Below are 12,831 nucleotides of genomic sequence, written 5' to 3'. Positions count from 1 at the left end.
AGCTGGTGTATTTTCTTGTGTTGTTATATCAGCCGGTGTAGTTTCTTCTATTGTTGTATCAGCCGTTGTAGCTTCAACAGTTGTTGTATCAGCTGGTGTAGTTTCTACTATTGTTGTATCAACCGGTGTAGTTTCTTGTGTTGTTGTAACAGCCGGTGTAGTTTCTACAGTTGTTGTATCAGCTGGTGTAGTTTCTAATATTGTATCAGCCGTTGTAGCGACAACAGTTGTTGCATCAGCTGGTGTAGTTTCTTGTGTTGTTGTATCAGCCGGTGTAGTTTCTACTATTGATGTATCAGCCGTTGTAGTTTCAACAGTTGTTGCATCAGCAGGTGTAGTTTCGACTATTGTTATCAGCTGTTGTAGTTTCTTCAGTTGTTGTATCAGCTGGTGTAGTTTCTACCATTGTTGTATCAGCCGTTGTAGTTTCAACAGTTGTTGTATCAACAGGTGTAGTTTCTACTATTGTTGTATCAACCGTGTAGTTTCTTCTGTTGTTGTATCAGCCGTGTAGTTTCTTCAGTTGTTGTGTCAGCTGATGTAGTTTCTACAGTTGTTGCATCAGATGTCGTAGTTTCCTCAGTTGTATCGGCTTGTGTAGTTTCTTCAGTTGTTGTATCAGCTGACGTAGTGTCTACAGTTGTTGCATCAGATGTCATAGTTTCTTCAGTTGTTGCATCAGATCTCGTAGTTTCTTCAGTTGCTGTATCGACTGGTGTAGTTTCTACTATTGTTGTATCAGCCGTTGTAGTTTCAACAAATGTTGTATCAGCCGGCGTAGTTTCTTGTGGTGTTGTATCAGCCGGTGTAGTTTCTTCATTTGTTGTGTCAGATGACGTAGTGTCTACAGTTGTTGCATCCGATGTCGTAGTTTCTTCAGTTGCTGTATCGACTGGTGTAGTTTCTACTATTGTTGTATCAGCCGTTGTAGTTTCAACAAATTTGTATCAGCCGGCGTAGTTTCTTGTGTTGTTGTATCAGCCGGTGTAGTTTCTTCATTTGTTGTGTCAGATGACATAGTGTCTACAGTTGTTGCATCCGATGTCGTAGTTTCTTCAGTTGTTGTATCGACTGGTTTAGTTCCTTGTGTTGTATCGGCTTGTGTAGTTTCTTCAGTTGTTGTATCAGCTGGTGTAGTTTCTTGTGTTGTTGTACCAGCCGGTGTAGTTTCTTCAGTTATTGTGTCATCTGCAGTAGTGTATACAGTTGATGCATCAGATATCTTAATTTCTTCAGATGTTGCATCAGATGTCGTAGTTTCTTCAGTTGTTGTATCGACTGGTGTAGTTTCTACTATTGTATCAGCCGTTGTAGTTTCTTCAGTTGTTGTATCAGCTGGTGCAGTTTCTTCAGTTGTTGTATCAGCTGGTGTAGTTTCTACTATTGTTGTATCAGCCGTTGTAATTTCTTCATTTGTTGTGTCAGCTGACGTAGTGTCTACATTTGTTGCATCAGATGTAGTTTTCTTCATTTGTTGTATCAGCTGGTGTAGTTTGTTGTGTTGTATCGGCTTGTGTAGTTTCTTCAGTTGTTGTATCAGCCGGTGCAGTTTCTTGTGTTGTATCAGCCGGTGTAGTTTCTTCAGTTGTTGTATCAGCTGGTGTATTTTCTTTTGTTGTTGTATCAGCCGGTGTAGTTTCTACTATTGTTGTATCAGCCGTTGTAGCTTCAACAGTTGTTGTATCAGCTGGTGTAGTTTTATTTTCTACATTTTTGTATCAACCGGTGTAGTTTCTTGTGTTGTTGTATCCGCCGGTGTAGTTTCTTCAGTTGTTGTGTCAGCTGATGTAGTATCTACAGTTGTTGCATCAGATGTCGTAGTTTCTTCAGTTGTATCAGCTTGTGTAGTTTCTTCAGTTGTTGTATCAGCTGGTGTTGTGTCTACAGTTGTTGTATAAGCTAAAATAGTTTCTTGATTTGTTATGTCAGCTGACGTAGTGTCTATAGTTTCTTGTATCAGCTGGTGTAATTTCTGTGTTGTTGTATCAGCCGTTGTAGTTTCTTCAGTTGTCGAGTTGGCTAAAGTTGTTTCTTCAGTCGTTGTGTAAGCTTCTGTAGTTTCTTCAGCTGTTGCATCAGATGTCGTAGTTTCTTCAGTTGTTGTATCGACTGGTGTAGTTTCTACTATTGTTGTATCAGCCGTTGTAGTTTCAACAGTTGTTGTATCAGCTGATGTACTGTCTACAGTTGTTGCAGCAAATGTCGTAGTTTCTTCAGTTGTATCGGCTTGTGTAGTTTCTTCAGTTGTGTATCAGCAGCTGTAGTGTATACAGTTGTTGCATCAGATGTCGCAGTTTCTTCAGTTGTATCGGCTTGTGTAGTTTCTACAGTTGTTTTATCAGCTGGTGTGTGTCTTGTGTTGTATCTGCTGGTGTAGTATCTACTTTTGCTGTATCAGCCGTTGTAGTTTCTTCAGTTGTTGCATCAAATGTCGTAGTTTCAATTGTAGCATCAGATGTCATAGTTTCTTCAGTCATTGTGTCAGCTGCTGTAGTGTCTACAGTTGTTGTATCACTAGTGTAGTTTCTCTAGTTGCTGTGTCAGCTGCAGTAGTGTATACAGTTTGTTCATCAGATATCATAGTTTCTTCAGATGTTGCATCAGATGTCGTGGTTTCTTCATTTTTGTATCGACTGTGTAGTTTTCTACTATTGTATCAGCCGTTGTAGTTTCTTCAGTTGTTGTATGAGCTGGTGTAGTTTCTACTATTGTTGTATCAGCCTTGTAATTTCTTCATTGTTATGTCAGCTGACGTAGTGTCTACAGTTGTTGCATCAGATGTATAGTTTCTTCATTTGTTGTATCAGCTGGTGTAGTTTCTTGTGTTGTATCGGCTTGTGTAGTTTCTTCAGTTGTTGTATCAGCCGGTGAAGTTTCTTGTGTTGATGTTTTAGCCGTTAGTTTTTTCAGTTGTTGTATCAGCTGGTGTAGTGTCTACAGTTGTTGTATCAGCTAAAGTTGTTTTTTCAGTGGTTGTGTAAGTTTCTGTAGTGTCTACATTTGTTGCATCAGATATCGTAGTTTTTTCAGTTGTTGTATCAGCTGGTGTAGTTTCTTGTGTTGTTGTATCAGCCGTTGTAGTTTCTTCAGTTGTTGTGTCAGCTGATGTAGGATATACAGTTGTTGCATCAGATGTCATAGTTTTCTTCAGTTGATGCATCAGATGTCGTAGTTTCTTCAGTTGTATCAGCCGCTGTAGTTTCACAGTTGTTGTATCAGCTGGTGTAGTTTTTTGTGTTGTTGTATCAGCTGGTGTAGTTTCTTCATTTGTTGTGTCAGCTGACGTAGTGTCTACAGTTGTTGCATCAGATGTCTCGTTTCTTCAGTTGTATCGGCTTGTGTAGTTGCTTCAGTTGTTGTATCAGCTGATGTAGTGTCTACAGTTGTTGTATCAGCAAAAGTTGTTTCTTCAGTCGTTTTGTAAGCTTCTGTAGTTTCTTCAGTTGTTGCATCGGATTTCGTCGTTTCTTTTCAGTTGTTTTATCGACTGCTGGTGTAGTTTCTACTATTGTTGTGTCAGTCGTTGCAGCTTCAACAGTTGTCGTATCAGCCGTGTAGTTTTCTACTATTGTTATATCACCGTTGTAGTTTCAACAATTGTTGTATCAGCCGGTGTAGTTTCTTCATTTGTTGTGTCAGCTGACGGAGTTTCTACAGTTGTTTCATCAATGTCGTGTTTCTTCAATTGTATCGGCTAGTGTAGTTTCTTCAGTTGTTGTATCAGATGGTGTAGTTCTACAGTTGTTGTATCAGCTAAAGTTGTTTCTTCAGTCGTTGTGTAAGCTTCTGTAGTGTCTACAGTTGTTGCATCAGATGTCGTAGTTTCTTCAGTTGGTGTATCAGCTGGTGTAGTTTCTTGTGTTGTATCGGCTTGAGTAGTTTCTTCAGTTGTTGTATCAGCTGGTGTATTTTCTTGTGTTGTATCGGCTTGTGTAGTTTCTTCACTTGTTGTATCACCTGTGAAGTTTCTTGTGTTGTTTCGGCTTGTGTAGTTTCTTCACTTGTTGTATCAGCTAGTGTAGTTTCTTGTGCTGTTGTATCAGCCGGTGTAGTTTCTTCAGTGTTGTGTCAGCTGATGTAGTGTCTACATTTGTTGCATCAGATTTTGTAGTTTGTTCAGTTGTATCGGCTTGGTTAGTTTTCTCTTCAGTTATTGTATCAGCTGTGTATTGTCTACAGTTGTTGTATCAGCTAAAGTTGTTTCTTCAGTCGTTGTGTAAGCTTCTGTAGTGTCTACAGTTGTTGCATCAGATGTCGTAGTTTCTTCAGTTGTTGTATCAGCTGGTGTAGTTTCTTGTGTTGTATCGGCTTTTGTAGTTTCTTTAGTTGTTGTATCAGCTGGTGTAGTTTCTTGTGTTGTATCGGCTTGTGTAGTTTCTTCACTTGTTGTATCAGCTGGTAAAGTTTCTTGTGTTGTATCGGCTTGTGTAGTTTCTTTACTTGTTGTATCAGCTAGTGTAGTTTCTTGTGCTGTTGTATCAGCCGGTGTAGTTTCTTCAGTTGTTGTGTCAGCTGATGTAGTGTCTACATTTGTTGCATCAATTTTGTAGTTTGTTCAGTTATCGCTTGGTTAGTTTTTCAGTTATTGCATCAGCTGGTGTATTGTCTACAGTTGTTGTATCAGCTAAAGTTGTTTTTCTTCAGTCGTTGTGTAAGCTTCTGTAGTGTCTACAGTTGTTGCATCAGATGTCGTAGTTTCTTCAGTTGTTGTATCAGCTGGTGTAGTTTCTTGTGTTGTATCGGCTTGTGAAGTTTCTTCACTTGTTGTATCAGCTGGTGTAGTTTTTGTGCTGTTGTATCAGCCGGTGTAGTTTCTTCTTTCAGTTGTTGTTCAGCTGATGTAGTTTCAACAGTTGTTGTATCAGCTGGTGTAGTTTCTTGTGTTGTTGTATCAGCCGGTGTAGTTTCTTCATTTGTTGTGTCAGCTGACGTAGTTTCTACAGTTGTTGCATCAGATGTCGTAGTTTCTTTAGTTGTTGTATCGACTGGTGTAGTTTCTACTATTGTTGTTGGATTAGCCGCTGTTGTATCAGCCTGTGTAGTTTCTTGTGTTGTGGTATCAGCCGGTATAGTTTCTTCAGTTGTTGTGTCAGCTAACGTAGTGTCTACAGTTGTTGCATCAGATGTCGTAGCTTCTTCAGTTGTTGTATCAGATGTCGTAGTTTCTTCAGTTGTTGTATCGACTGTTGTAGTTTCTACTATATTTTGTATCAGCCGTTGTAGTTTTCTTCACAGTTGTTGTATCAGCTGTGTAGTTTCTACTATTGTTGTATCAGCCGTTGTAGTTTCAACAGTTGTTGTATCAGCTGGTGTAGTGTCTACAGTTGTTGTATCAGCTAAAGTTGTTTCTTCAATCGTTGTGTAAGCTTCTGTAGTGTCTACAGTTGTTGCATCAGATGTCGTAGTTTCTTCAGTTGTTGTATCAGCTGGTGTAGTTTCTTGTGTTGTATCGGCTTGAGTAGTTTCTTCAGTTGTTGTATCAGCTGGTGTAGTTTCTTGTGTTGTATCGGCTTGTGTAGTTTCTTCACTTGTTGTATCAGCTGGTGAAGTTTCTTGTGTTGTTTCGGCTTGTGTAGTTTCTTCACTTGTTGTATCAGCTAGTGTAGTTTCTTGTGCTGTTGTATCAGCCGGTGTAGTTTCTTCAGTTGTTGTGTCAGCTGATGTAGTGTCTACATTTGTTGCATCAGATTTTGTAGTTTGTTCAGTTGTATCGGCTTGGTTAGTTTCTTCAGTTATTGCATCAGCTGGTGTATTGTCTACAGTTGTTGTATCAGCTAAAGTTGTTTCTTCAGTCGTTGTGTAAGCTTCTGTAGTGTCTACAGTTGTTGCATCAGATGTCGTAGTTTCTTCAGTTGTTGTATCAGCTGTGTAGTTTCTTGTGTTGTATCGGCTTTGTAGTTTCTCAGTTGTTGTATCAGCTGGTAGTTTTCTTGTGTTGTATCGCTTGTGTGTATTTTATCTTCCTACTTGTTGTATCAGCTGGTAAAGTTTCTTGTGTTGTATCGGCTTGTGTAGTTTCTTTACTTGTTGTATCAGCTAGTGTAGTTTCTTGTGCTGTTGTATCAGCCGGTGTAGTTTCTTCAGTTGTTGTGTCAGCTGATGTAGTGTCTACATTTGTTGCATCAGATTTTGTAGTTTGTTCAGTTGTATCGGCTTGGTTAGTTTCTTCAGTTATTGCATCAGCTGGTGTATTGTCTACAGTTGTTGTATCAGCTAAAGTTGTTTCTTCAGTCGTTGTGTAAGCTTCTGTAGTGTCTACAGTTGTTGCATCAGATGTCGTAGTTTCTTCAGTTGTTGTATCAGCTGGTGTAGTTTCTTGTGTTGTATCGGCTTGTGTAGTTTCTTCAGTTGTTGTATCAGCTGGTGTAGTTTCTTGTGTTTATCGGCTTGTGAAGTTTCTTCACTTGTTGTATCAGCTGGTGTAGTTTTTTGTGCTGTTGTATCAGCCGTGTAGTTTTTCAGTTGTTGTGTCAGCTGATGTAGTTTCAACAGTTGTTGTATCAGCTGGTGTAGTTTCTTGTGTTGTTGTATCAGCCGGTGTAGTTTCTTCATTTGTTGTGTCAGCTGACGTAGTTTCTACAGTTGTTGCATCAGATGTCGTAGTTTCTTTAGTTGTTGTATCGACTGGTGTAGTTTCTACTATTGTTGGATTAGCCGCTGTTGCATCAGCCTGTGTAGTTTCTTGTGTTGTGGTATCAGCCGGTATAGTTTCTTCAGTTGTTGTGTCAGCTAACGTAGTGTCTACAGTTGTTGCATCAGATGTCGTAGCTTCTTCAGTTGTTGTATCAGATGTCGTAGTTTCTTCAGTTGTTGTATCGACTGTTGTAGTTTCTACTATTTTTGTATCAGCCGTTGTAGTTTCTTCAGTTGTTGTATCAGCTGGTGTAGTTTCTACTATTGTTGTAACAGCCGTTGTAGTTTCAACAGTTGTTGTATCAGCTGGTGTAGTGTCTACAGTTGTTGTATCAGCTAAAGTTGTTTCTTCAGTCGTTGTGTAAGCTTCTGTAGTGTCTACAGTTGTTGCATCAGATGTCGTAGTTTCTTCAGTTGGTGTATCAGCTGGTGTAGTTTCTTGTGTTGTATCGGCTTGAGTAGTTTCTTCAGTTGTTGTATCAGCTGGTGTAGTTTCTTGTGTTGTATCGGCTTGTGTAGTTTCTTCACTTGTTGTATCAGCTGGTGAAGTTTCTTGTGTTGTTTCGGCTTGTGTAGTTTCTTCAGTTGTTGTATCAGCTGGTGTAGTTTCTTGTGTTGTATCGGCTTGTGAAGTTTCTTCACTTGTTGTATCAGCTGGTGTAGTTTTTTGTGCTGTTGTATCAGATTTGTAGTTTTTTCAGTTGTTGTGTCAGCTGATGTAGTTTCAACAGTTGTTGTATCAGCTGGTGTAGTTTCTACAGTGTTGTTGTATCAGCCGGTGTAGTTTCTTCATTTGTTGTGTCAGCTGACGTAGTTTCTACAGTTGTTGCATCAGATGTCGTAGTTTCTTTAGTTGTTGTATCGACTGGTGTAGTTTCTACTATTGTTGGATTAGCCCAGTTGCATCAGCCTGTGTAGTTTCTTGTGTTGTGGTATCAGCCGGTATAGTTTCTTCAGTTGTTGTGTCAGCTAACGTAGTGTCTACAGTTGTTGCATCAGATGTCGTAGCTTCTTCAGTTGTTGTATCAGATGTCGTAGTTTCTTCAGTTGTTGTATCGACTGTTGTAGTTTCTACTATTTTTTGTATCAGCCGTTGTAGTTTCTTCAGTTGTTGTATCAGCTGTGTAGTTTCTACTATTGTTGTAACAGCCGTTGTAGTTTCAACAGTTGTTGTATCAGCTGGTGTAGTGTCTACAGTTGTTGTATCAGCTAAAGTTGTTTCTTCAGTCGTTGTGTAAGCTTCTGTAGTGTCTACAGTTGTTGCATCAGATGTCGTAGTTTCTTCAGTTGGTGTATCAGCTGTGTAGTTTCTTGTGTTGTATCGGCTTGGTAGTTTTCTTCAGTTGTTGTATCAGCTGGTGTAGTTTCTTGTGTTGTATCGGCTTGTGTAGTTTCTTCACTTGTTGTATCAGCTGGTGAAGTTTCTTGTGTTGTTTCGGCTTGTGTAGTTTCTTCACTTGTTGTATCAGCTAGTGTAGTTTCTTGTGCTGTTGTATCAGCCGGTAGTTTCTTCAGTTATTGTGTCAGCTGATGTAGTTTCAACAGTTGTTGTATCAGCTGCTGTAGTTTCTTGTGTTGTTGTATCAGCCGGTGTAGTTTCTTCATTTGTTGTGTCAGCTGACGTAGTTTCTACAGTTGTTGCATCAGATGTCGTAGTTTCTTTAGTTGTTGTATCGACTGGTGTAGTTTCTACTATTGTTGGATTAGCCGCTGTTGCATCAGCCTGTGTAGTTTCTTGTGTTGTGGTATCAGCCGGTATAGTTTCTTCAGTTGTTGTGTCAGCTAACGTAGTGTCTACAGTTGTTGCATCAGATGTCGTAGCTTCTTCAGTTGTTGTATCAGATGTCGTAGTTTCTTCAGTTGTTGTATCGACTGTTGTAGTTTCTACTATTTTTGTATCAGCCGTTGTAGTTTCTTCAGTTGTTGTATCAGCTGGTGTAGTTTCTACTATTGTTGTAACAGCCGTTGTAGTTTCAACAGTTGTTGTATCAGCTGGTGTAGTGTCTACCGTTGTTGTATCAGCTAAAGTTGTTTCTTCAGTCGTTGTGTAAGCTTCTGTAGTGTCTACAGTTGTTGCATCAGATGTCGTAGTTTCTTCAGTTGGTGTATCAGCTGGTGTAGTTTCTTGTGTTGTATCGGCTTGAGTAGTTTCTTCAGTTGTTGTATCAGCTGGTGTAGTTTCTTGTGTTGTATCGGCTTGTGTAGTTTCTTCACTTGTTGTATCAGCTGGTGAAGTTTCTTGTGTTGTTTCGGCTTGTGTAGTTTCTTCACTTGTTGTATCAGCTAGTGTAGTTTCTTGTGCTGTTGTATCAGCCGGTGTAGTTTCTTCAGTTATTGTGTCAGCTGATGTAGTGTCTACATTTGTTGCATCAGATTTTGTAGTTTGTTCAGTTGTATCGGCTTGGTTAGTTTCTTCAGTTATTGCATCAGCTGGTGTATTGTCTACAGTTGTTGTATCAGCTAAAGTTGTTTCTTCAGTCGTTGTGTAAGCTTCTTTAGTGTCTACAGTTGTTGCATCAGATGTCGTAGTTTCTTCAGTTGTTGTATCAGCTGGTGTAGTTTCTTGTGTTGTATCGGCTTGTGTAGTTTCTTCGTTGTTGTATCAGCTGGTGTAGTTTCTTGTGTTGTATCGGCTTGTGAAGTTTCTTCACTTGTTGTATCAGCTGGTGTAGTTTTTTGTGCTGTTGTATCAGCCGGTGTAGTTTCTTCAGTTGTTGTGTCAGCTGATGTAGTTTCAACAGTTGTTGTATCAGCTGCTGTAGTTTCTTGTGTTGTTGTATCAGCCGGTGTAGTTTCTTCATTTGTTGTGTCAGCTGACGTAGTTTCTACAGTTGTTGCATCAGATGTCGTAGTTTCTTTAGTTGTTGTATCGACTGGTGTAGTTTCTACTATTGTTGGATTAGCCGCTGTTGTATCAGCTGGTGTAGTTTCTTGTGTTGTGGTATCAGCCGGTATAGTTTCTTCAGTTGTTGTGTCAGCTAACGTAGTGTCTACAGTTGTTGCATCAGATGTCGTAGCTTCTTCAGTTGTTGTATCAGATGTCGTAGTTTCTTCAGTTGTTGTATCGACTGTTGTAGTTTCTACTACTTTTGTATCAGCCGTTGTAGTTTCTTCAGTTGTTGTATCAGCTGGTGTAGTTTCTACTATTGTTGTATCAGCCGTTGTAGTTTCAACAGTTGTTGTATCAGCTGGTGTAGTTTCTTGTGTTGTTGTATCAGCTGTCGTAGATTTTTCAGTTGTTGTGACAGGTGGTGTAGATCCGTCTTCAGTTGTTCTATCAGCTGTTGTAGTTGCTTGTGTTGTTTCTTGAGTTGTTGTATCTGCCAGTGTAGTTTCTACTGTTGTTGTGTCTAATAAAATAAGAGAGAAAGAACAGTAGATTTTAACTGATATCAAATTGTTTCTAAAATATCTAGTATATGCTGATTTTTGTGTATGAAAACCCTCATTTTTTTCCATATGTTTCAATATATAAACCCTAAAAAAAGTTACGAATTCTGAGTTTGGCAATAAATTTCTTCAAACTCTCAATTTTACACAATGCATGTTTTAAAGATTGTTTAGTTCTCTTTAAACTGACACCATGGTTGTTATGATCATTCCATTAGGAAAAAAGCATTATTCTAAAGTGCTGGATGAAGTCTGAATTGAAAAGCTGCAAAACGAGCATTTTTTTTTATCTGAGTTTGGATTTTAATTTCTTTCAACTCCAAATGTTGCACAATGTATATTTGACATTGTTATAAAGATCATTTAATCTTCGTTAAATGGTATTATGCTTGTTATGATCAAGCCATCACGAAAGGAGCAGGATTCAAAATTGTTGAATGAGGTCTGAATTGAAAAGCTGCAAAACGAGCAGAAATAGTCATGCAGGGTCAATACGGAACATTATTCTTTTGTCTGTGTCAATACAGATGAAAATCCCTTCAAATCAAGTCCCTGCTTCTTATTTGTTTATGATTTGTTGTGGTTTATGTAGATATGGTTTATTTGCTATGTGTTTTATTGTGCAGAGGTGTGTTTGATTCCATGTTTATGCTGATGTTAATGTGCATGAAAACAATTCAAAAAAACCTCTGAGAAACTCACTCATCACCACGCATAAAAGAACAGTGACTTTCAATATTGGGTCATTTTGCAACTTTTGAATTTTGACCTTGCCCCATATTTCAAGGCACGTCCCCTCAATGTGAACCATAATCATATCATGTATGGTATCATTTTAAAGGAAATTAGATGATCTAATTAAATTGATATTTACTAAAACTGAGGATGGATGATCGATCAAAATCAGATTTCCAAACTTTTTTGAGTTTTTTTTTTTTTAAATCACTGCTTTGACCATCCACCCCAAAGTAAAAGGTCTTCTAAAATCAATGACAGATTTTTAATGATAATGGATAACTTTGACAATCCCAAAATTGAGGTTTTCATCACCAAATTGAGGGAATTTTGTTCTACGAACAATTTAACAAGCACAAAAAAGTGGCCCTTGCCTATGCGTGATATATTCCTCCAGAAAAAGAAGTCAAGATTATTTTACGGGGTAAACAATTCATGCATTCTAAAAGCTGCATTACTATTTCATTTACAAAAAGCGCCCTCACATCCAACCCCCCCCCCACACACACACACACACATCGGCCCCCGTTGAGAGTCAGTTTCGTAACAAAATTATGAGTGTCTATTGACCGTGTTATAAAACCATGACTGTCCATTTATTTTGTAACAAAATAAGAATCGCATGGTTTTTTTTAGGTACATTGGTTTACATTCGGTGCCCCATATTAAGATTCCAATTTCTTCCTGATATTTGAGACGATTTTTCACAAAGCAAGGAGTTTGTTGCTGCAAACAACTCAAAGGTCAATCGAACACAACTCATGTCCTTTAGCAGAGAAGCCATGAAAAACCCGGACATACCAGTCATTGTAGTTTGCCCCCAGCACGCTGTGGAGATCTGCAAGATTCAAGAATAGAGGCAAGATTATTGGATGAATTCAGTTGAGGGAAGGGCATGATTTATCAGTAGCGGAAAATTGCTCCGATAAAATAGAAGTAATAGGTAGGCACATATTGCACTTTTTTTGGGTTATCTAACACAACGACGTTTGTTCTGAAAGTAAACCTATAAGAAAACGAAAAGGGCCACCCAAAACCAACAATAAGTTGCCTAAAACATTTTGGAAATTTTCATTTTAGTTTGAAAACAATAGTCCATATCAAATGGTTGAAATCAGAGTAAATTCTGCGAGAACTTTTAGGATGTGCACACTATGCAATCGTGCCAATAAGTCCGCAAAAATGATGTAAAAAAATCGTGTATCTAGCGTTTTATTCAGCTCTAAAACTTCAGATTTTGGCATTTCGAAGGAAAATAATTACCAATTTAAATCTTATTTGCACATCTTTTGCTTTTCGGAGACCAAAATACATTTGTGGCTGTAATCAACAGAGACACTATTGCTTGTTTTGGAGTGGCTGGTAAAAATATACTTTATATTTATATAATTGATACTCGTCGTTCTTATATGAAAAGAGTAAGGGTACACACGCCCAGTGGCGTAACTACGGGGGGGGGGGGGATGAGGGGCACGTGACCCCTCCGATCGGCTGACCACTAAAAAAGGAAAGAAGAGAAGAGAAACGTAGTAAAAAAGCAGACATTATACTTCAATATAATGTTATATTATCATTATCATAATTATGTTAAGTAATATTACATTTTTACATATTACATTTTTTTCATAACTTTATGACACATAATTTGCTCAGGGCCTATTTCTTCATTTCTCCTGGTGTTCGCATTGTCTGTTTACCGAGATATATAATCCTGTTGTACTAACACCTCCCGTTTTTAAGTCAATATACACCAAACTGACGTTCGCAGGAGTGGATTGGTGAAATGTGTCTGCTCTCAATGAATTCATAGAATCTGTCCTTAAAATGTCCCTTTTTCTGAATTCTGAATATCAAAAATTTTTAGCTCGCGCTTCGCGCTCGCATCATTTGGTTAGTGAACTACGTATGGTCTTCGTGAATTCCTACAAACAAGCCTTAAAATGCCCGTCTTCAGGTCAGAATTTCTTTGATTTTCAGCTCGCTCTTCGCGCTCGTAAGATTTGAATAACTGAGATGGGTATGTTAATCGTGATTACAAATGCTTTATATGCAGGTTTAGATGTATTTCTAAGA

The 12,831-nt window shown here is 38.5% G+C and overlaps 1 protein-coding gene across 1 annotated transcript; it reads right to left on the bottom strand.

Moving 5' to 3' along the window:
- Nucleotides 1-3,694: 3,694 nt before the first annotated feature.
- On the bottom strand, nt 3,695-11,591 carry LOC121421949 (cell surface glycoprotein 1-like). Its single transcript, XM_041616749.1, has 8 exons — nt 11,560-11,591; nt 9,400-9,983; nt 8,034-8,142; nt 5,968-6,255; nt 5,323-5,918; nt 4,931-4,937; nt 4,384-4,524; nt 3,695-3,957 (listed from the first exon to the last, which is right to left on the bottom strand). The coding sequence occupies exons 1-8, from the start codon at nt 11,564-11,566 to the stop codon at nt 3,695-3,697; spliced, it is 1,995 nt and encodes a 664-aa protein (XP_041472683.1). The 5' UTR covers nt 11,567-11,591.
- Between the last annotated feature and the right edge of the window lie 1,240 nt (nt 11,592-12,831).

Source organism: Lytechinus variegatus, chromosome 9 (genome assembly GCF_018143015.1).
Source record: "Lytechinus variegatus isolate NC3 chromosome 9, Lvar_3.0, whole genome shotgun sequence".
NCBI lineage: Eukaryota > Metazoa > Echinodermata > Echinoidea > Temnopleuroida > Toxopneustidae > Lytechinus > Lytechinus variegatus.
The sequence above is the reverse complement of the archived record's forward strand: the minus strand, read 5'-3'. Positions and strand labels throughout refer to the sequence as shown.

Excerpts from the sequence above, each read along its gene's own strand:
- LOC121421949 (XM_041616749.1), bottom strand. Across the intron at positions 6,256-8,033 it reads TTCACCAGCTGATACAACAA|ACACTACAGAAGCTTACACA; the intron begins GTGAAGAAACTA and ends CAACAACTGTAG. Across the intron at positions 5,919-5,967 it reads TTTACCAGCTGATACAACAA|CTGATACAACAACTGAGAAA; the intron begins GTAGGAAGATAA and ends GAAAACTACCAG.